This window comes from Phyllostomus discolor, chromosome 9 (genome assembly GCF_004126475.2).
Source record: "Phyllostomus discolor isolate MPI-MPIP mPhyDis1 chromosome 9, mPhyDis1.pri.v3, whole genome shotgun sequence".
Taxonomy (NCBI): domain Eukaryota; kingdom Metazoa; phylum Chordata; class Mammalia; order Chiroptera; family Phyllostomidae; genus Phyllostomus; species Phyllostomus discolor.
Window position 1 is genome coordinate 80962573 of NC_040911.2, and position 23374 is coordinate 80985946.

The 23374-nt window shown below is 51.0% G+C and overlaps 1 protein-coding gene across 1 annotated transcript; it reads right to left on the reverse strand.

Annotated features, from left to right (window-relative positions):
- Window positions 1-11951, reverse strand: MAVS (mitochondrial antiviral signaling protein). The gene is made up of 7 exons (XM_028525074.2): window positions 11872-11951; window positions 8848-9078; window positions 7282-7456; window positions 5843-6015; window positions 4940-5096; window positions 2546-3051; window positions 1-1627 (listed from the first exon to the last, which is right to left on the reverse strand). Exons 2-7 carry the CDS (start codon window positions 8962-8964, stop codon window positions 1160-1162), a joined length of 1596 nt encoding a protein of 531 aa, XP_028380875.1. The 5' UTR covers window positions 8965-9078; window positions 11872-11951; the 3' UTR covers window positions 1-1159.
- Between the last annotated feature and the right edge of the window lie 11423 nt (window positions 11952-23374).

Below are 23374 nucleotides of genomic sequence, written 5' to 3' on the forward strand. Positions count from 1 at the left end.
CATCCCCCTTTCGCAGCTAAGAAAACAGACGCACAGAGGTTAACACCTTGCCCAAGAGCACAGTGATGAGAGGCAGAGCAGCACTCGGCCCAGGCTACCCTACGCTGCAGTTGCACCCTTACCAACTGGCACTCTGCCTCTCCTGCCGTCGTCTCTACTAAGGTGGGCAGGGGAGAGGTGGGAGAAGCATTTAGTGGCCACCTGCTCTGGGCCAGGCAGGCACTTGACACACACGTGTACACTTCCATCTCATTAGAACCCAGAGAAGGATGAGCCACGACACAGTCCATGTGGGGAGGCAAGACCAGAGATGTCAGAGCATGTGCCCAGGCCATACAGCCCAGGAAGGGGTGAAGCTGAAGTCCAAACTTTTGACCTGAGCTCTGCCCAGAAGGTCCCCTCCCCTAGCCAAAGGGCCCCTCCCCACTCCACATGGGGATGGGGACCAGGAGGAAGGGAAAGAGGAGAAAGGGGGGTGAGGAAACTGGAAAGGGGCTTCAGAGGGTGTCCTCAGGCCTAGCAGCTGTCTCAGGCTTCCCAGGGATCCACAGGAACCTCCAGACCTTTTCCCCACCCTTGCCTGGCATGAGTGGAGGACAGAAGCTCTAGTGTTCTCTAGGGTGCTCTCAGGGGCAAAGGCCTCAGGCTGGGCTGCTGGGGGCTGGGAGTGAGGTCTTGTGGATCCCTCTTCCTGGATATCTGCTGTCAGCGGCCAGGGACCAGGGCAGGACTGGGGTGGGGGTGGGGCTGGGACTGGGTGTTGCCAATTTCCCCCTTCGCCCCCCCACCCTTCAGCGACACCTCCCGACACCTGACACCTCCCAAATAAGGCCTGGATGGAGGCACCTCCTCCAGAGGACAAGGGCAACAACCCCGATTGCCAGGTGGCAGGTCTGGAGAAATGGGGCAGCCCTGGGCCCAGAAAGCTGAGGATGGTAAGGGAGCTGCAGGGCGCACCAGCTGTGACAGAAATGTTGCCTCCCAGGACTCAGTTGGCAATGACCCAGCCTCCACACACAGCTGCAGGCCTGGGTCCCCTCTGATCCAGCCTCTGCCAGTCCCAAGAAAGGGGCAAGTTGGATGGGACCAGCTCCAGTGCCTCAGGCCAAATGTACTGAGGGGAAGGGAGCAGATACACGGCAGGGAGGGCAGAGGGGCCTCACTGGAGCAGGCGCCGCCGGTACAGCACAGCCAGCAGCGTGGCCAGGAGCGCCCCAGCAGCAGCCGCCCCGAGCAATGGAGCCCATGGAGCCCATGGAACCCGTGGCACTGGTGTCCCAACAAGCTGGGTCTCCTCCTGCTCCTCTGCCCTGTGCAGGGGGACAGCATGCAGCCCAGGGTTGCCCGCCATGAGGTCAACACTGGGACCTTCAGCCACGTGGATGCTCAGGCCATTCACCGAACTGTACTCGTTCTCCTCTGGGGCATTCTTAGATTTTGGGCCCGAGGAGTCGCAGCTAATGGCAAGGTCCTCGGAGCAGCCGGAGAACGGCTGGCTGTCCTGGGAAGACAGTCTGCCCGGTTTGCTCAGCTCTGGCCCTGAGTCCCAGCTGTCAGAGCTTCTGTCTGCACTCGATGAGCTGCCTCCAGCAGGGGCACCTGTGGGCATTGGAGACACTGGTGTCTCCTGGTTAAAAAGAGAGAGAGAGAAAGGATAGAAGGGACTGGTGGTGACAGGGGGACAAGCCAGGTTGTGCAGCCCCATTCCTAGACCAGGGCATGAACTAGCATCCCAACCTCACAATTCCCAGCCCATAGTGCCTAGGAGGCCACCGTCTCTCAGGGAGCCAACCCACCGATAGGGCAGGAAGGCAGGCAATGCGAGTGGGACCCAGGCACTGCAACAGCATTAATGGTGACCCCAGAGCAACTCGGTCCCTACTCACTGGCCTTCCTGTGAATTCAGCCCCAACCCTGGGAGCCGTTGGTGGTTTGTGGCCTCATCGTGCATCAATGTTCTGTCTGGGCTTCAGGGCCACAGAATAGCCAGCCACAGGGTCAAAGGCCTGGCCATGCACCCAAGAGGCTCCATGGGATTGGTTCCTCTGGGCAGACAGCAGCAGTAGAGTGGTATGTGCAAGCTTGGAGAGGGGGGACAGCTATGAGAGGGCTGCTGGGTCAGAGCAGCTGCCCAGGCTGGATGGGCTGGGACTGCTGTTAGTAAAACCCGGGTCATGGAGCATTAGTAAAACCCGGGTCATGGAGCATCTCGGCTGACAGGTCATCCCGTCCTATCCCTCACTGCTTCCTCTTCTGCAAAATGGAATTACCAAGTTTACCAGAGAGCTGTGAAATCTAAATGGATTAATGTGAGTGACCAGTGCGGGTGGCCCACCATGCCTGACTCTCCGGAGGCATCTACACTTAAGAGCTCTAATGGTTATCATGACTCTAAAGTAGTGTGGGGTCTGGATGAGGCTACTTCTCAGTGGTCCCTGTACCCTTAAAGGAGGCCCTGGACCAGCCCAGAATGGAGACAGGGTGGGGTCCAAGGACAAGGCTAGGGAAGGGGCCTGGATCACTGCTGGGAGGGGTGAGGACTCACCTCTGCAGGTCTGTTGGTGCTCCTGATGGAGGGTGCTTTGTTGGCAGGCACCTTGCTGGGCACCGGACTTGTGGGCATCCTGTGGTCAGGCACCAAGCCAGTAGGCACCTTGGGTGGTGCTGTGCCAGTACGTGTTGTGTTGACAGGCAGTTTGGATGGTGGTAGACTGGTGGGCACATTAGTGGGAGGCTTTGAGAGGGTGGGTAAGTTAGAAGGCACTGTGCTGGTAAACGCTGAGTGGACAGGCACCTTGGAGGGTGCTGTGCTGGTGGTCATAGAGTTGGTGGGCACCCCGACACCACTGGAGCAGATGGTAGCCTCAGCCTGGACACCAGCACCCCCTACAGAGGAGGAGGGGGCGGCAGTAGACAGAGCTGACACTGCAGGTCCAGGCAAGCGGCTTGCCCTGGGGGTGGAACGGGCCAGGGGCTGGAAGGAGACAGTCGGAGAGACAGGTCCATGAGGTGATGATGTCAGGCTGGAGACCGTGCCTGCAGGTGGCAAAACTAAAGGAGAAACATAAATCCATAGGAAGGCTGGAATCAGAGGTCTGGAGAAGGGCCCCTCTGCCCCAGCTCACACCATCTCCATGGTATCAAGGCCTCCCAGCCTCCTGCCCATGGAGGAGTCTCCACAGTCCCTTTGGTCACTGCTCCCAGGCCTAAAGGCCCGAGAGCTGTGGGCACATTCTTGGTCTTCTCTGACCTCACACCTTGACCTACAGCAGAGTCTGTTCTCCCACAAGAACAAAATGGTCCGTCTCTCCAACAGCCCCTAGGAGCTTGAATATCATTAATTATCTACTCTGCTTTTTCTTCTCCTGCCTGGGAGACCCTCCCTCTCCTCCTGTGTCTGCCTTTTCCACCTTTCCCTAGCCTGGTGGAATCCTGGGTACTCCTTCCACTGCCACCTCTCCTCCCCCCCCCCCCCCCCCCAGCAGGAGCAATCCTGGATCAGGGCAAGGGGCAGCAGGATGGCTCCAGTGGCTCCAGCGGAACAGCTCACACCAGTCATGTGGTCCCAGTGGCCCAAACAACCCCTGGGGCATGCAACTCTCCTAGGGCTCTGCGGGCACAAAGCTACTCCTGGGAGGAGGGCCTGCCCTGGGGGAAGCAGGAGGGAGCAGGAAGTGATGGTCTGCAAGGCTGTTAAATCAGGATTCCCTGTGGAACTCTGAGAATGCACATGCCAGGCCCTACAGCTGACAAAGGCCAGGAATCCTTCTGATGTTCCCCCCGCCCCAAACATAACACCACAGAATCTCGTGGACCTGCCCACACATGACTGAAATCAAAGTGCCCTCTGCCTCTCAGGTACACAGTAGCACGGCCTGAAAGATATTCCATGGCAAGCTGACACTGCCAGGTGTAAACGGGTACTTGGGGCAGACTTTTGAGGTGACAGAAGTCTAGGCACTAAGATGGCTTTTCTGAGCCTTTAACTACTCATGTGCCTTGTGGCTGCCCCAGTGGCACTGAGGGCTGGCCGGGCACCAGTGTCACATGGAACACAGTTTGGGAAATAGGGGTACAGAGAGATGCCAGCCTGGGGGTGGAAGGGGGAGGTCAATGTGGACAGCTTCATGTTCCTGAGGGGAACACTGAGGTCTGATGTGGGGACCCAGGCCCTTGGCTGATGAAGACTATACTCCCTCTGGGGGCTGAGAAGTTTTAGTGATTTGCTGGGAGCTAGAACCATCTCAGGGCAGGGCAGGGCTGGGCCTGAGGGGCTCACTTGCCAACAGCAGACCCAGCCCTATACTCTCCCTTCTGTACTATCTTCCAGGTGCTGGCAGATCACTATAGAGCCCCTTTGGTAGAGAGCAGAAGCGACCCTAATTTTCTTCTCATACCTGTAACCACACCCTCTGCAATGTGACTTTGTCAGTCCTCTCATCAAAGGATGGAGTGTGTCCCTGCTCCTTGACTTTGGGCTGGCCCGTGACTTGCTTTGGCCCACAGGAGGAGGCGGAAGGAACACTGTGCCAGTTTCGAGCCTGTGCCCCAGGTGCCACCAAACAAGCTTGTTGCTGGAGGATGAGGGACTCATGGAAGAGAACCAAGGAGCCCCGACAACAGCCACAGGCAGAGCTTATGTGTACACTAGTGTGTACACAAGAGGGAATTCAGCCAAGATCTGAACCAGCCCAAACTGCTGACCTACAGAGTCGTGAACTAAATAAACAGGCATACTTCAAGCTATTAAATTTGGGGGACTGTTTGTTATACAGCAAGTGCTAACCAATACATCCTCTAAGGAACTGGGTTGCTCCCTGGGGTATACTCCCTTTATTCCCACCCTGGCCTCTTGTCCAAGGAAGCCAGAGGGACACCTCTAACCCTCACCCTCACTTAGAGGTCAGAAAGGCCCTAGAATTCCAGATCCCACACATACCTTCTGTGTGGGTACTGTCCAGTACTGTGTCCTGCTCCTGCAGCCCACTGGAGGGCTGAGGACTGAGGGCTGCCATGCCAGAGGAAGGCTCCTGGGGGCCACTGGGCTTCCTCAGGACAGTGTCAGGGCTGGGTGTCTCTGGGCCCTTCCTGGAACTCTGCAAGAGGGAAAATAAGAATGAGGCAATTGCTCTTCCCAGGAGCTGGTAAAGGAAAGTTGATGCTTGTGGGGCAGCTTCTATAGACCTCAGCTCACATCACGGGGCACAGGAAACAAGGAAGCTACTGTCTTCCTTGTTTAGTCACTGCCAGACCCTCGGTCTACAAGTGACTTTCAACCCACCTCATAGAAAACATACACGCAGCACCCCCCGGGGAGTTCTTATCTGTCTGGCCATGTAGAAAGGTCCCCTCTGTAAGGCCCTTGCATAGACCCCTTTCTTGGGCTTTATGTCCACGGTTTTGTGTCTCTTGGGCAGTCACTGCCCATTCATCATATCCCAATAGAATCAGTCATCTTTTTCTAAAACTTCACTTTACTGGCAATAATTACAGCTCCACCATCCACCCACTACCCCATCACCTTCTGGCCCCTCACTCCCCCTCATCTGGTCAGCCGCTGGCCCCTCAACACCTCACAGGTACCACTGCTAAGACCTCAGCCTTGGACCTCACAGCTGGTTGATGAGAAGACTGGGGCTGCCACAGAGTGAAACCCCGGTCAGCAGTCTGGGAGCTGGTCTACAGCAGATCCCCACTAGGGGGGCCCTGGGTTCTGGATTCTGAGCAGAGATTAGGCACAACTTGTGGGGTGCAGGAGAGGGCTTCTGGAAGGTGGAGTGAGCGGAAGTAGGCAGATGGCAACACCAAAGCACAGGGTAGAAGGCAGATGGTGAGGACGCACCTCTCCCAGGGATGCTGGTGACTGGGTGTCCTGGACAGGTATGGGGTAACTTGACTCCTCGTCTCTGTAGCTGTTGTGGGAGGCACTGGGGGCCACAGCAGGCGCGGAGGGCCCTGGAGCCTCAGCAGAAGCTGACAGCGGCTCTAACAGGGCCGGGGGGCATCTTTGGTTCACTGGAGGACAGAGATACAGTGATGTCAGGGAGGAGTCAGGGGTGTTCCCAGGGACGGGAGAGGCCTGGGTGCTCTTGGATCGACCCTCAGGGCCATGGCTGTTGGGACACCCACAGCTCCAGGAGCTGCCCTGCCACAGAATGCACCCCTCAGAGGAGACAAGCTTCATTTAGCAGGAGGCGGAGGAGGAGGGAGGCAGGGGTTGGGGAGGACAAGGAAAGGTGGAGTGAGACGGAAGGGGAGAGTGCAGGGTGCCGCACTGGTCTCCCACCGCCCGGACTGGGTCAGCAGTCGCCGCTTCTCTGTCCCCAGGCGTTCTGGGACCCAGTGCCTTTCTCCTCCTCGTGGGTGTCTGTCACCACCAACTGACCCCTGACCTGATGCTGTCTCTTCCTCAGTCCTTCCTCCTTAACTCCCACCACTCAGCCCTGGCCCCACCACAGCCGTTTGTATTTAGGGAATCACTGTGAATCTCCACAAATGAAGACACACGTTTGAAAGGAGAGGAGGGAGGCAGGATGGGAGGTACAGAAAAGCAACCGAAGACAAATGGGGGTATCCTAAGGCTACAAATCTAGGCAGGGCTTCAGGAGTGGTCTCTGGTCTGAAATATAAACAAACAGGGCTGGCTTGCGTTTTCTTCCTGGCTCGGTTCCTCAGACCCTGACCTCACAAAACCCCCAGGGGCATTTGGCCTGGCTGGGAGTATCTAGAGGAACTAAGGAGTAACTGGGGTGGGGAACCTTAGAAAACTAAGGGAAACCAGCAGACAGGAAGAGATGAGGGGAAAAGAAACCCACGAGGGAGAAAAAGGAGACTGCAGAGGGAGGGAAAGAGGAGAGAGGAGGGCAGAGGAAGAAAGCAAACTGAGGGAGAGGAGACAGGAGGAAGTGAGAACAGGATCAAGAGGCAAACATCACAGCCACAAAAATGAGAGGCGGCTCAGTGTGCTGAGCACCAGGAAGGGCTGGGCCCCACCAAAGCACTAGAAGAGCTGACCTCCCCCGGCACCCACTGCAGCCCCATGAGGCAGATGTTCCCATTAGCCCTGTTTTACTGAGGAGAAGACCACGGCTCAGGCAGGTCGAGGGACTTGGCCGAAGGGACACAGCTACTAAGTAGCTAAGCTGAGATCTAAACCCAGGTTTGCCTACTGCCCAGGAGTGACAGAGGAAGGGAAGAGGTACAGGAGCGAGGGGACAGGGAGAGTGGAGGCTAGGGGAACAGATGGGAGTTCCCAGAGAAGACCCAGGGCAGGAGGCTTACAGGGTAGGTTGCTCTGGTAGACGTGGGCCACTTCATCAGCGAGACTAGTCAGCTCACAGGCCCTCAGTGCCCGGATGAGGGACTCCACCCAGCCATTCCGCCGCTGAAGGCTGTTGAAGAGTTCCCAGATGGTGTTCCGGTTCCCCTTGAGATTGTAGTGGGCCCGCAGTAGGTCCTGGAAGACACAGCCCACGGCCTTGCTCAAGCCAGGTGGCCCTGGCCCTTTCCCCACCCCAGAGGGGACAGCGGCAGAGAGGGGGGACCGCCACGTAAAACTGGGTCAGAACTCGGGACAAGGCTAGGGTTTGAGTTCTGGTTAAAAGGCAGCTACCAAGAAAGTGGCTGCTCCTGTGTCCTGGGCTCTCCAACTCAGGGCTTTTCTGGATTATCTTATTTCACCCAAATTCAATTATTCCTACTCTGCTGATGAGGAAACAGACTTTGCAGAAGTAAGGCAGCAAAGACCCCAGAGCAGTGCGGCAGGAATCTGCACCCACTGGTCTGATGCAGAAGCCTGGGGTTTGTTTATACAGCCTCCAAGGCAAAGAAGTTTAGATTAGCCAAGGAGGAAAAGGTGTGTAGGAAACAGCAGATGAAGAAGGACATAATGGAAAAGAGAGGAGGCCAACGATAAGAACCAGAGGAGGTGAGGGACTGGGGAGACTCTGGGACGATGAAGCAGCTGCAGTTTTAAAATCCACCTGAATTCCCACATACAAACAAGCAACCAGACAGCAGGAACAAAAAACTCACAGAAAACATTTACTGTTAAACAAGGTAACAAGCCTTGGCTGGTGTGGAGTGAGTGCCGGCCTGCAAACCGAAAGGTCGCTGGTTCTATTCTCAGTCAGGGCACGTGCCTGGGTTGCGGGCCAGGTCCCGAGTTGGGGGTGTGAGAGAGGCGACCTCTCAATGTACCTCTAGCACATCAAGGTTTCCCTCCCTTTCTTTCTCCTTCCTTTTCCCCCTCTCTAAAAATAAATAAATAAAATTTTTAAAAAACAACAAGGTAACAAGGTATCCCAACAAACCCGAATCAGCCACAAACTGGTGCTACCAGCATCTGTGGGAAAAGAAGTAGAGAACGGGGGGTTCAATCTAAGAACAGCGAAAGCTGGGAAAGGTCTGGCCCACTTCACTAGGGGCCCCGAGGGGGCTCTGAGGGGGACAGGGTGGTCTGGTACTCATAAACTCTCAAAGCTGAGTCCTGGGCTTCGTACCAGAACAGGGTCCCACGAGGAGAATGGAATCTAAACTGAGCCAGAACAAAGACGAGATAAAGAAAAAGACGGTTTTGATAAAGCTGGTGAGGCGCCCAGAGTGCGAAAATTTCAGGCAGCCAAGGGCCACGTTGTTGAGCACTACACCAAAACGACACCAGAGGGAACTCAGGAAAGTGGGAAAGGCCACCCTGAACCACACACTTCATTCTGAAAGTCAGAAAAGGGACAGGGGCAGGAGCGGGATAGACAGCAAGGAAGGAAGGAGTGGGCTCTGGCTTAGGTGGAACTCTGAAGTCCATGGCCCTCGCCCCCCAGTCTGGCTGGCTGTCACACCCTGGCTCACCTGGTCACTTGCTGTGAGGCAAGACAAGTAAGGCAGAATCTCCAGAACATGAATATGGTAAAAATTGCGGAAATGATGGCGGATATACTCGTAAGTCTTGTCCTCGGCAACCGTCATCACTGTTCAGGTTCTGGGGTGACAGAGGGCTCTGGCAGGTGGAAGGTCTGTGTGTGCCCCAAGCCGCTGAGAGCGAGAGGGCTCCACCTAGAGGCGCCGTTCCTTTGAGGTACACTGGGAAAACAAGAAGCAGCAGCCCAACATAATCATGGGATCCATCCCACTTGAAAGGTAAAGGAAATAAAGCACTAAGAAAAGAAGGGGGTTTGTTAGTTAGTGGAAGAGCAGAAAACTGCTGTCTACGGGATCAGGCTCTTTCCAGGGCATTACTGCAGCTTCACCATTTAAAACTTGCTATATACATGTGCTTAGGATAGGAGGCTGAGTTCCTCTGCCCTGAACTCACTGTTGACCTGGGGCAAGTAACCAGTCTTATCCTCACCCCTGAAATTGTTCAGAGAGCTTGTTCTGACATACAGTTCTGCCTTATAAGCTTGAAATTTATAAGTGCCTCAAATACAAGCAATTACTGTCAGTTGCTTATGCAGCACTTACCACAATTCATTTGTTTCTTATTTGCTTCACCCCTGGGGAGAGCTGCAGGGAATGAGACAAGATCTCTGTCTTCATCCAATTTATATTCTATTTTGTGGGGCAGATAGCAAAGCAGTAAACATGTACATAAAGAGGAATCCTGGATAGTAATAAAGGTTATAAAGAAAATAAAGCAGGACAATGGGAAAGAGCCCATGCAGAAGGGCACACTGCTTGCACTGGGAGAGTCAGAGAAGCCTTTTGGAATTGGCCACATTTGAGCTGAGCCATTCTTGCCTGTGAGATTGGTGTTTCTGGCAGGGGGCACAGCAAGTAGGAAGTCCTAAGGTGGGAACAAGTTTGACATGTTTAAAGAATAGAAAGCAAGTCCAGGTGGGCCAGGTTTAGAAAGCTAGGGGGAAAGGCAGAGATCAAGGTCAAGGAGATTGGAAGGGACTCACATGTCATGTTATAGGAAAGGATGTTGAGTTTTATTTGGAGGGAAACAGGGAGCCCATGGAGGATTTGGAGCACGGAAGGGAGAGGACTTGTGTCAAAGACTTTTCTGACGGTTGTGAGGACCTTGGATTGTGGAGGGGCCAGGATGGACAAGTCAGGAGGCCACCGCAGGGGGCAAATACATAATGGGTATGGCTGGAATGGAGGTAGCAAGAGATGGCTGCATTCCTGGTGTTTTGTGGACTTGGGAGGTGAGGAAAAGAGAAGAATCAAGGATGACTCCTTGGGTGGAGGGTGGATAGATGGTGCCATTTAGTCAGCCAGGGAATTCAGGGGGAGGAGTAATGTCGGGATGCTCCAGAGCTCCATTCTGAACAAGTGAAGCTTGAGATGTTATTGGATGTCCAAATGGGCTTTCAGGGAGGGAAGGGGCAAAGGAGAAGGCCAGGCTGGAGTGGAGACGTGGGTGGCAGGCCTGAGTGAGACCGCTAGAAGACAGTGTTTCAGAGCACAGAGTGCCCCAAAGCTGCTGAGCTCACCAGTTCCTCATCACATGGGAAACAGGGCCGCACACTGCACGACTTGTTTTACCAACCAACCGGTGCTACATTCCTGGTGGGGCAAGTGCTCGTGACAGAGGTCAAGAGGGTCAGGGTGGTGGGGCAGGGGTCCTTGGAGGCTTCAGGAGATGAGCAAAGAACAACTCTGGTACCTGATAGACCCATTTCTCCTTCCCTCCCATGACATCCAGGAAGATACCAGGTGAAAGGTGATAACATTCTTCTGCATCCCAGCCTCAGCCCTTAAGACTCAGAGTTTGTGGGGTAGGGCTTTATGATATGCATGATCCCACCAAAAAGAAAGGAAGCCCATATTTTTCACATTTATTGAGGATCCACTATAGGCAGGCACATCCTAAATTTCTTCCATTTAATCCTTGCCACAATCCCATAAGAGCAGAAGTGATGCCAAGTTGCACAGCTGACCGGGGGCCCTGACAGGGTTTGAACCTAGGACTGACTTCTGCCGCGCTGCACCTCACCATCGGCTTTGCAGCAGCCAGCTAGACTCACAGCCCAGTGCCTTTAAGCTCAGGGAGGGGCCAAGGTCACAGCTTGAGCTGGGGCTGCGGGGGAAGGGGACGTTGTTGCTGCGTGTTGGTGCGTGAGGCTGTGCCTTGGAGGACATAACATTTAGTCCCTTCTCTGGTGAGAAACGGCAGTCTTTCAGAAAGGGCCAAGGAACTTCTAACCGTGCCCTCTACGGCATCAGGTCGCTGACGCCCCTCCCTGGTGTTTTCGAGTCCGCACAACATCTGTATGGAGGACGTCGTTCTGGGTTTGTTTTTCTCCCAATGTTTCCCTGGCTCCTCTTTACGTCTCAGAGAACCTGGGCGGCGGAGTGGGCTGGTTGCCCCGAGGCCCCGGACGCGCTGGAGAAAGAAATATCCTTCCGCACCAGAGAGGCCAGGCCTTGCCGCCTCGGTTTAGATTCCCGGGTTTCTGGGTTGGGCCCAGGACCCCGGAGGGAGGGAGGCCGCTCCTCCGAGTGGCTGTCACAGCCGAAAACTGTCAAGACCTAGAGAAGGGCGGCACCCCTCGACCGCCAGGCGCTGCCGCAGCAGCCTGAGGTTGGTGTCCCCGGAGTAGGCCGCGCCCCGGGGTCACGCTGGGCCTGCGGGAGGAGCTCTGCCGCCGGAGCCGTCTCCTTCCGGCCTCACCTTCGCCATAGCCCCAACAAATGCCCCGCGCACCCACCTCGGCCCCCCACCCCTGGCTGGATGCGGTGCGTGGAGCCCTCGCTGCCCCGAGCCCCACGCGCCCTGTGTCCTCCCCTGCCCCCCGTGCCCCCCACCCCGTGCGCCCCGGCGGACTCCGAGTCCCACTTGGCTCCTGCCTCCGCGCGCCTCCTCCCCGAAAGGCGTCCGTGCGCCCTGGGCTCAAAAGCACTGAGTGCTCGGGACGGCGATCTTACCTCGGGTAGCCACGACCCGGCGACCTGCGGACAGCCACCGACCGCCTCCTACAACCAGAAACCCTCCCTGCGAGGAGGGAGGGGCAGGGCCAAGGCGACGGAGCCACTGGCCAGGTGGCAGGGGCGGGACTTAGCGGCTGGCGGGGCAGCTGGACAGCCGGGGTGGGCACTTGGCCTGGGACGGGGGTGCTGGATGCGCTGGACCTTCGCTCCGGACCGACCTAAGTTCTTGCTGGGACCCAAAGGAGATTTTTTGCCTTGTTCCTTGCAAGCAACGTTCAGGGGAAGTCCAGGGTCTGGCTGGAAGCCAAGTGGGCGGCAGACCTCAAAGTCTGTGGCCAGCTCGGTTCCCACGCTTGCTTCGCGAAGCGACCCCTGGTCTCGCAAAGTAATTTAAGGGGTGAGCGGCTTTCTGTCATTCGCTCTTGGGCGCCCGGAGCCTGGCACACAGTACTCTATAAACGTCGGTGACTCGCAAAGTTTACCTGGCGCAAACAGCCTGCCATGGGCGCATGCTGGGCCAGAGGAAGCCGGATCTGGATGCAGGGCATGAGCGCCGAGGTTGGCTCGTCTGCACCCGAAGTGCGGGCCTTGAGTGCTGTATCGGAAAGGCTTCCCCTCCCCCGCGGGTGCCTCCCCTCGGTGCTTGCCAAGCAACTGCCTTGTCCTTCCTCAGACGGGGTAGAGGACTGGTGCTGGGGCCAAAGACAGCATTATTGAGCGCCTATTGTGTTCCAGACACAGACTTAAAGTCCCTATCTAAAGGCCATTAAATCTCTCACAATAACGAGGTAGAGGCCTATTTTTTTTTTCTGACTTAAAGGGAGATTTAAGGTTTTGGGGAAATGTCTGGCAGTTCTTCCTAAGGTTTAAACATACACCAGCTCAGCAACCACTCCCGGGTGTGCATCCACCTAGAACAGCGATTGTCAGCCTTTTCATATAATGGGACACATAAATTATGAAAGTTCCGCAGCACACCAAAAGATATGTATTTTTTGCTGATCTGACAAAAATAGGTATAATTTTAAAATGATATTTATTTTATTATTTTTAGAGAGGGGGGGAAGGGAGGGAGGAAGATAGGGAGAGAAACTTTGATGTGAGAGAAACTTCCAGGGGTTGCCTCTCCTGTGCAGCCCAACTGAGGACTGAACCCTTAACCCAGACATGTGCCCTGACAGGGGAATGAAACCCGCAGCCCGTTGCTTTGCTGGACAAACGCCCAACCAACTGAGCCAAACAGATCAGGGCAATAATTTTGATTCATTCATACCACATAGCTATTGTTGTCTTGGCCGTTATCTTTTTTTTTATTTGACCATCTAAGAGAAAAGATGTCAGTTCTGCTGACTAAGGAGTCAGATATTGCATGTTTTAAAAATTCATGCAGCAGCCATGGCTGGTATGGCTCAGTGGACTGAGTGCCAGCCTGCAAACCAAAGCGTTGCAGGTTCAATTCCCTGTCAGGGCACATGCTTCAATTGTGGGCCAGGTCCCCAGTGCAGGGTATGCAAGAGGCAACCACATATTGATGTTTCTCCCTCCCTTCCCCTCTCCAAAATAAATGAAAATTTTTCTTAAAAACCCTTATTAAAATTCTTTTTAAGAAATTCTTGCAGCACACTGCCTGAAAATCACTGACCTAGAAACATGCACAATAGATAATGTTCATAGCAGCCTTATTTGCAATAGGCGAATTCTAAAAACAGCACAAAGGTCTATCAGCAGGAGAATGGAGACACAACTCTGGTGTGCTCACATCATGGAATAGTACACAACAGTGAAAAACAAACTATTGATACACACAACATGGCTATCACAGGATGAATGGGCACCATGGCTAACCAAGTCAAGCAAAGAGAGTAGGTACATGCTGTCTGTTCCCAATCACAAGGTAAGGCTCAAAAACAGACAAAACTCATCTACATAAATAGAAATTAAATTACTTGTTACCTCTGGTGATGTTGAGGGATGGGTACAAGGGAGCCTTCTGTGGGGATGGACATAATGTGTGTATTGATGTGAGTTTTGGGAACATTGGCTTGTGTCTATGTAAAAATGCATCAGCTATGCACTTAAGATTGTTATACTTTATACTGCAACTTAAAAAAGACAGCCCTGATTGATGTAACTCAGTGAATTGGGCATCCCCCTGTGAACCAAAAGCTGGCCAGTTCAATTCTGGGTCAGGGCACATGCCTGGGTTGTGGGCCAGGTCCCCAGTTGGGGGCGTGCAAGAGGCAACCAATCAATGTTTCTCTCATACATCAATGTTTTTCTCCCTCCCTTCCCCTCTCTCTAACAATAAATAAATAAAATCATAAAAAAAAACAGATACCTGAGGATTAAAAGGTTTGGCCAAGATCTTGTGCAAATGCCTGAATACGTACCTGTCTCCAAAGCCAGTACTCCCAAACAAGCATAGGAAGATGCCTGAACACTTTTCAGATGACATTTTATCTCTTTACAACGTAATGTTGTTGCTATTTCCCAACATTCAGCATTTACAAAATGTTAATATCACACCTGCACTCAACTGTAATAAAGTCAGCTATGCCTTGTTTAGTTTAGCCAAGAGGGGGAATGTGGAAAGGTTCGTAAATTACTCCTGCCTGCTACCCACCCCAAATCCAGTGACTTCATCTCTAATTCTTGCAGGAAGAGCATTGAGAATGTGGTGACTTGCTTTCAAATGCAGTTGTCACCTGTTTTTGCTGGATCTCACAGGGCATTAAAATATATATATTTTATACACACACACACACACACACACACATATATATATATATATATACACACACACATATACATACTGTGAGATAGTATCTTAGTCCATTCAGGATACTGTAAAATACCATAGACTGGGTGGCTTAAACAACAAGTTTATTTCTCAGTTCTGGAGGTTGGGCAGTCTACGGTCAAGGGGCTGGCAGATTCTGTGTCTGGTAGAAAGTCCGATTCTCCATCATAGACACGGTCTTCTCACTGCATCCTCACATGGTGGAAGGAGTGCAGGAGCTCTCTGGGGTCTTCTTTAAGAGAGCACTGATTCTGTTCCTGAAACCTTCACCCTTATGAGCTAGTTGAGCAGCCCCCAAGGACCCCACCTGCAAACACCATCACACTGGGGGGTTAGGTTTCCATATATGAATGTGAGTGGGCGGACATAAGCATTCAGTCTATGGCAGATATCAACCACAAAGATGGCTGTTATTAAAACCAAAGAATAGAAAATGGCAAGTGTTTGGGTCAAATACAACTGGCTACTTCTGTTATCTTTTACTGCTGGTTGCGTTCCACCCTATTTCCTGAGTAGAATTCACTGATTATTGTCCATTTACTAGTGGAAGGGTGAGTCCGGAGAGTGATCCATACGCCAGGCCGCTCCCCCAGTGACAGCCTCGGAGCCCGCCCCCAGGAAAGCCCACCCCCAGACAGGTGGCCTGTGTCTGCAGGCCAGTGTTCCAAGGAAGGCTGTGGCTTATACAGCTCACATGTGATGACTCAGCAATCACCAGCTCACATTTCCCCCAGAGGGCAAAGTCAGGCCCAAAGATAGTGCCAGAGGGCCCCAAAAAGGGGCATGTTCTCATGTCTGAGTCCCTTCAGGGAATTTGTCAGAACTGAAAAACAAAATATAATCCCTGCCTTACAACCTCATTTCAAGTTGTTTCCCAACTCTTACTCTTTAAACTACTTTATACTTCCATATTGTCAGTTTTATTATTATAAGAAAATTAACATATGCTCAATAAAGCTGGGAGAAAATTAGTATATGTCCATATATTCATATAAGGGAAAACACATGTCTGATAAAATCAAAATTATGAGTCCGGACTCATAATGTCACCACCCAGGAGAAAGTGCTAGTGATACCCTAGTGTCTTTTCTTCTAGTGTTTTATTTTCCTCTGGCTTCCTGCAGTCCCCCTTGCCTTGACTAGCCACATGAGATGGTTCAAGTCACCATCTAGGATATGACGGGGTCTCTGGAATATCCTTTACCTCTCCAGCGTCTCAGGAGAATGAGGGGGCTTGGGGCGTGTCAGCTCAAGGATCAGTCGCTGCTGCATCCAGCTTCTCCAGAGCTGTCCCGCTCCTGTGGCCAGTGTGGCCTCCTAATCAGCCTCAGGACATTGTGTTGCTGGTCACCTGCCACTCAGGGGCTGCCATCCTACTACTCATTCCTGAGAACATTGACATAAGTTCCTTGCCGACAGACATGTACATGGGGGTTGGTGGGAAACGGAAGTGAGTGCATGGGCAGAACATGCCCCGGAAGTTAAGGCATCAGAGTTCCTAGAATTCACAGACCTCCTCCAGTGCAGACTTTTCCCAGCCACACCCCTCCAGGGCCCCAGCTTTCCACCACACTGCTGGTGCCCTTTGCTTTAAGCCCTTCCTGCTGTCTGTTGTCCTAGGCCCCTCCCCCAGGATCTGGAGCTCAGAGCACAAACCCAAATCACTGGAGGTAGTTTGTGCATGAAAGGCTTTTGTTTCTTATTTTTTCAAACTGTAAGAGAAAGTTTATTTGGAAAGTTTCAGAGGTAGTAGAAGCAAGCCCGCTGGGTTGTGTAGGCTCAGGAAACAGGTTACAGAGGCAGAAGAAGGGCCCTTGAAGCTGAGGAGACAGAAAGTCAAAGGCAACACCTGCCCCAGCCAGGTGGTTCGGTTGGTTGGAGCATCGTCTGCACATTAAAAGGTTTAGGGTTTGATCGGTTAGGGTGCATACAGGAGGCGACGAATGGATGTTTCTCTCACATCAATGTTTCTTTCCCTTTCTCTCTCTCTCTCTCTCAATAAAAAAAAATTCTCAGATGAGGATTTAAAAAGAAAGGTAATCCGTCTGATGGGGAAGAGGTGGAAGGGAAAGGCATGAGAGGGAGGACAGAGGGATAGCATGACAGGGAAATCTATCCATCTTAACTGTGCAACTGGATATTTATCCAAAGAAATACTTGTGTGACCAGCGCCTACATCAAGATCTGGAATGTTTCCATCTCCCAGGAAAGTTCCCTTGTAATCCTTGTTCGTCTATCTCCACCCCCAATCATTACTCTGATTTCATCACCATGGTTTGGTTTTGCCTGTTCTTGAATTTAATACAAATGGAATCAGATAATGCAGACTCTTTTGTGTCTGGCATCTTTCCCTCAACATGTTTTTGACATCTATGTATGTCATTGCAGGTATCAGGAATTGTTCTTTCATTGTTGAGTAGCAGTCCATTATATGAATGTATCACAATTTGCTTACTCATTCTATATTTTAATGGAATATTTGGGCTTTTCCAGGGTTGAGCTATTAGGAATGAGTGCTACCAACATCCACATATATGTCTTTTGTGGAGTTATTTTAAAAGTGCTGCACAATAGGGTAGGGCACGTTTAGCTTTGTTAGAAGCTTCCAAACATTTCTGCAGAGTGGCTGTGCCACTTTACCCTCCCACCAGCAGTATATGGATGGTTCCAGGCGCTACAGTCCAGTTTTCTTCGCCAACGCTTGACATGGTCCTCATTTCACAGGAAGAAGTTTTTTTTAATACTTACCGGAAGATATGTTTGTTAATTTGAGAGACAGAGGAAGGGTGTGAGAGAAGAGAGAAACATAAATAGATTGCCTCCCATACATGCCCCAACCCGCAACCTAGGTGCCCTGACTGGGAATCCAACCCACAACTTTTTGGTGTATGGGATGATGCTCCAACTAACTGAGCAACCTGGCCTTCCTTCACAGGAAGTTGATACAGAAAATTAGTTGGTTGTAAAACTGTGAGGGGGGCTGGAGGAGCTGGAGTCAGCAGACTGCCACACAGTGGCTGAATTCAAGAGCCCATCACTATAACCACGGTCGGAAGTGAGGGGGCCACTGCTGCCCCCCAGCTCCACTTGGCTCTGTCTCAGCATCCAGCTGATAAGGAAATGCTGAGTCTGGCTGTGGATAATGGCTCTAGATCCTCACATCTTTTATGTCCTTGCTCTCAGCAGAAGTGGCAGCTGGAAAACAGCCTCTACCCCCCAAATCTTCGATGGGGTACTTAATTGTCAGACTTTATTTTATAGTCATAACTCTAGCTGCAAAGGAGTCTGGGAAACGTAGGGGTTTTTTTCTTTCCAGCCTCTACAAAATATAGGAAAGCACTCTGTAGGGAGGTAGAGAGAGCTAGTTGTATCAGTTAGCTTTTGTTGAACAAGAAAGCTACCCCAAAATGTAACAGCAGCCATGTATGCAGCTGTCAGTTCTGTGGGTTGGTGGTTTGGGGCTGGGCTTAGCTAGGAAAGTGATGCAGAGCCATATTGCAAGGGTGTAAACAAAGGGCAAAGGAAAAATCAGGACGATCTACCACACTAGTCCACAGCACCCACTCTACCTGCCCCTCCCAAAACCAGCCAGCAGCTCCCAAGCACCCTGCTTCTTTTTTTGTGCAAAGCAACAAGATTCCCTGTATCTTACCTTTTCTGTCCCTTCCTTTTGTCCTGTTTCCTAGATTACTTTATTTTCCAAATCTAATTAATTTTTAACATAAGTAAAAACTTCTCTGAGAATATTTGTTCTTATTCTCATCTTTGCTTTATGGATGTGATATCTTCCTGAATCTAATTACTAACAATAGTAATTAGCCCTTTTAAATTTGTTTTTATAATTCTCTTATGCCCCCTGCATGTGTCATTAGACACACGGAGTCTGGGCAGCATGTCACCCTTCCTGTCTAGTGAAGGAGAAGGAAGAACAATGAAAACTTCCCTCAGCTCCTTGGGAGACAAATGAATGAACCTTCTGATTGTTTCCTGTCCACCTGATGAGAGAGCCTGAGTTACTTTCAAAGGTTGGTGAATTAGGGTCCAAGGTCAGAAGGCTTGCACTGTGGACTCCAGAGACAGGGCTTGTCTAATTTCTCACCAACCAGCTGGGCCTATGACGACTCTAAGGAGTCATCCTAACATGATGGGAGAGGCAGCTACTTTTCCTTCATTAAACAGCAGCAGCAGCAAAATCTTTTATGTATCCTTACAGCAGCTCACTGCATGCCAACCGTACCTCATAAAGTTGCAAACATTTTCCAAAACAAGGGAAATGTTAATTTCAATAAATGATTATTAGAAAAGATGCAATTTTCTTCCCCATCTAAGTTTGCAGAATCCCTGAGTTTTATCTATGGATCCCTTGGAGGTCTGTGGCTCCAAGCTCCTATTACCATGCCAACGATGCCCTAACAATAATAATTTTTTCCTCACTCAGGAAGAGGCATTTTTGTCTTGGCATAGGACATGTATTTATTTATTCCATGAAACACTCAGAGTTTAGGTCAGTGGGAAAGTATTTTAATCAAAGAATTGTACATTTTCTTCCCACACATCTGGCTTTGTATTATTACATTACAACCCATTTTGCTACAATATTATAAAATGTTTACAAGAAAATATTAAAAATAACCGAAACACAAAATGCAAGATGGGGTGAAATAAACTGCTTTTTCCCCCCCAAATCTGTGTGATCACACATTGCCTTGAGTCATCCTATTTCTTTATCTCCTTTAATCTGAAGCAGTTCCTCGGCCTTTCGGTGACATAAGTTTGCCGACAGGCCAGAATCCCCCAGTTTGGTCTGCCTGTGCTTTCTCCCTGTCAAAGTTGGGTAAAGCACTGCTGACGGCCAGAAGTGACTGTGTGTCCTCCTGCACATCGGGAGGCACAGGATGTTCATTTGCCTCATTATTACTAAGGATGCTCACTTTGATTCCTTGGTAAAGGGAAAGCCTTCCAGTTTCCTCTGCAGATTTACTACTTCCTCGTTTTTCATTAAGAAGTAATTCATGGAAAGGCACTTTGAGGCCATGTAAAAATCCCATTCTTCATCCACCTTTCACCCACTGGTTTTAGCATCTCAGTACTGTTCACAGGTCTTTGTACAGACCCAGAGTATTTCCAATTATGTCTGATCCTAGGTATTTATATTTTTGTCTTTATATCAAATAGGATCTTGTCTTTCACTATGTTTATTTCTGTTGACATAGGAAAGCACTGATTTTTACTCATTTTTTTTTTTTTGAGAGAGGGGAAAGGAGGGAGAAAAGGGAGAATAGAACCATTGATGTACAAGAAAAACATCACATTGATTGGTCACCTCTTGCACGTCCCTAACTGGGGGCTGGTCCTCAACCCAGGCACATGCCCTGACCAGGAATCGAATCGACAACCCGTTGGTATACAGGCCAGCACTCAATCCACTGAACCACACCAGCCAGGGCTGCTCATTACTTTTATCAGCCACCTACCAGAAGGCGTCTCCAAGCCTGGGAAGGCTCCTCTCTTGGCCAGAACTTCCTGTTTTCATCGCATGGCTATTACAGTATCAGATGAGCCAGAGATCTGTCACAGAGTGTGTTGCTTTTTTAAAAAGATTTTATTTATGTATTTTTAGAGAGAGGGGAAGGGAGGGAAAAAGGGAGAAAAACATTGATGTGTAACAGAAACATCAATTGGTTCCCTCTCACACATGTAGGCCCCCAACCCAGGCACATTCCTGACCAGGAATCAAACCGGCGACTTTTTGCTCTGCCGGACAACGCTCAACCGACAGCCATGCCAGTCGGAGATGTCACAGGGCTTTAATGTGATTTTACTTCTGATCAAGTCTCACACCCAAGCAACACCCAGACTGTAAAGGCTCTGCTACCAGCTCTAGCTTAAGGTAGAATCTTTGTTGGTTCAAAGACTTCTGGACCCTCAGGGCTGGTATAATGGAGGTGGACCTAGAAGGTGTCTGTCTTTCTGACCACTGCTTGGCTTTGTAAACTTAGGAGACTATTTCAGAGAGGGGAAGAGTTCGGGTCACTTCACTCAGCTTTTCTAGGGGCAGAAATCTAGGGCCTGTAGCAATACCCAATCTTAACTCTGCCCTCTTTCAGAACACTGAGGGGAAAGATCACTTCCACTCATGGGTAGTGGTGTAGAAGGCAAGCCGGCGTAACTCATGAAGACAGGGGCCTGTGCAGCAGGAAACGTGCAAGTGCGACATGACTGCTTCCATTGCTGTCACGAGCAGTTTATCACTTGGGAAACGGACATGTGACCCTGGGCTGCCATCCTTGAGAGATAACAAACACGGTGTATTGTTTCTATTTGCTTCCTCGGAGAAAGAAAAAGTTGTTACATGGTGATGTTACAGAGTCCCTGGCCCCAACAGTCTCCTATAAACCAGCTAACATTCAAGCATTCATTCACTCACTTATTCAATTTATACTGGGTACCTCCTATGTGCCAGGTGCTATGCCAGGCATTAATACAGAAGAGACACAATATAAACCCTCCTGGGGGTTATAACCTGATGGGAAAAGAAATATTAAATAACATACAAATAAACGTATGTAACGGAGAATGGGGTAGGTGGAGAAAGCTGTTAAAAAATTAGTACAGGCCCTGGCAGGATAGCTCAGTTGGTGAGAGCATCCTCCTGATACACCAAGGTTGCAGGTTTGATCTCCAGTCAGGGCACATACAAGAAGCAACCAATGAATGCATAAATAAGGAGAATAACAAATCGATGTTTCTTTTTTTCTTTCTTTTTTTCTCTCTCTCTGCCCCCCTTTCTCTCTAAAATCACTAAATAAAAAAGCAAACAAAATTAGTAGAGCTATACCAGTCTCTTAGGGGGAATGTACGATTCATCTCTGGAAGGAAATAGCTCTTTATGGTCCAGCTTACAAACATTAGTAGTGAAGAAGTCTTGCCTGAGAATTTAATCACGTCCCATAAGAGTTTGTGATTTCAAAACATTTTAAATTGTGCTCTGAGTTGATGAAGATGGAGCCCCAGAACAGTCTTTTTCTCTTTTTTACGTGCGCACAGCTCAGCTATCAAAATGTAGGCCTGGTACCAAGTTCGATGGAAGAGGAGCCCTAAACTGCTCAGTACGAACAGGAAAGGAGGAACGCACAGGAATGATGAGGGCACTAAAGACCAGCGCGCAAGAGGGAACAGGAAAGTTACTGCTTAGTGGGTACAGAGTTTCCGTTTCAGATGATGAAAACAGATAAAATATTGTGAATGTACCTAGCGCCACGGAACTGCACCCTTAATAGTGGTTACAATGGTCAATTTTATGCTACATATACTTTATAATAAAAAGGAAAACAATTTTTAATAAAAATAAATAAATGAAAAGGAAGGGAGCAGCAGTCTCAGGCCCAAGGCAGGCTCGATGGAGGTGAGGTAATTAAGCAGAGGAAGTGCTGGAGCGCTGGCCAGGGGGCTCGGCTGGGTGGAGCACCACCTCGTACACCAAAACTCTGCGGGTTCAAAACACACACCTAGGCTGCAGATTCAGTCCCTGGTTAGGGTGCATGCAGGAGGCAACTGATTGCTGTTTCTCTCTCATATTGCTGTTTCCCTCTCCCGCCCCCCCCCCTTAAAATCAATTAAATATATCCTCTGGTGGGGATTAAAATAAAAAGTTGTGGTGGAAACCTGGCCCAGAGGTGCTGGGGCGAGACTGGGAATGCACAAAACAGGTGCAAGCCGTGAGGGTGAGGACATCCACTGCTAACTGGGCCCCCGGAACAATGGAGCCAGGGCCCTGTGGCCCCAGGGCAGGGTCTCAGTCTCTGCCATTCCCTGCACGTCAGTTTCCTCCACGGGAACCAAGGCCACCAGCCTGCTTAGCCCCAACTTCCCACAGCTTCCAGGGGAGCTGGTCTCACCCTCTTCCTCCAGGTCAATTTGAAAAATAGATAGGAAGGTTTCAGACCAGCCAAGCGTGGGCCCTCTAACAGAGGCCACAGGGGCCTGCCTGTTCTTGTAACAGCTCGAGGGACCACTCCCCCAGGACCACCAGCATGGAATGAGGGGAGGGGCCCAGGAGAGCAGACTATACAGGGCAGGGGTGTCCCTCTGGGAACCTGTGGGACATTTCCACTAGTGCAGTTTGCCACATACACATCCTGAGGTCCCTTTAAGTCTCCAAGGTCAGAGAGTGATTTGTGGAGAAGGTGGACGCATCCCAATGGTGACAGTGGTGAAAGGCACAGCACGCTTGGTGGCCTTGGCTGCCGACTTGGAAGGGCAAAACCCCAATCCCAAGTGCTGCCTCCTAAGTGGGTGGGGGTGGGTCCTTCCTGGATGCCAAAGAGCAACTGACGCTTGGCAGGGGGGACAGGGAACTGATGCGTGCACCCTGACAAACCAGGAAGAGGCTAAGAGAGTCACACTTCACAGGTAACAGGAAGATCACGAAAAAGATGTAAACTAAGGTTTTCCTCCAATGGAATCATTTTAAACCACGACTTAGGAGCTGCTGATTCAAGACTCCCTACCAGCAGTTTCATGCCCCACCCATATCCCTTAGGGTCTGACCACTGTTCAGGCAGGCGAAGCTCCACACAGCCCAAGAGCTTTTTCTGGGGACGGAAAGACCCAGGGAATTTCCCCTGGGACCAGCTCCATGGCCACCAACCAAAAGGAGTGGCAGACAAACACCAAGAGCCCCTTACCCCTCAGGTGAGG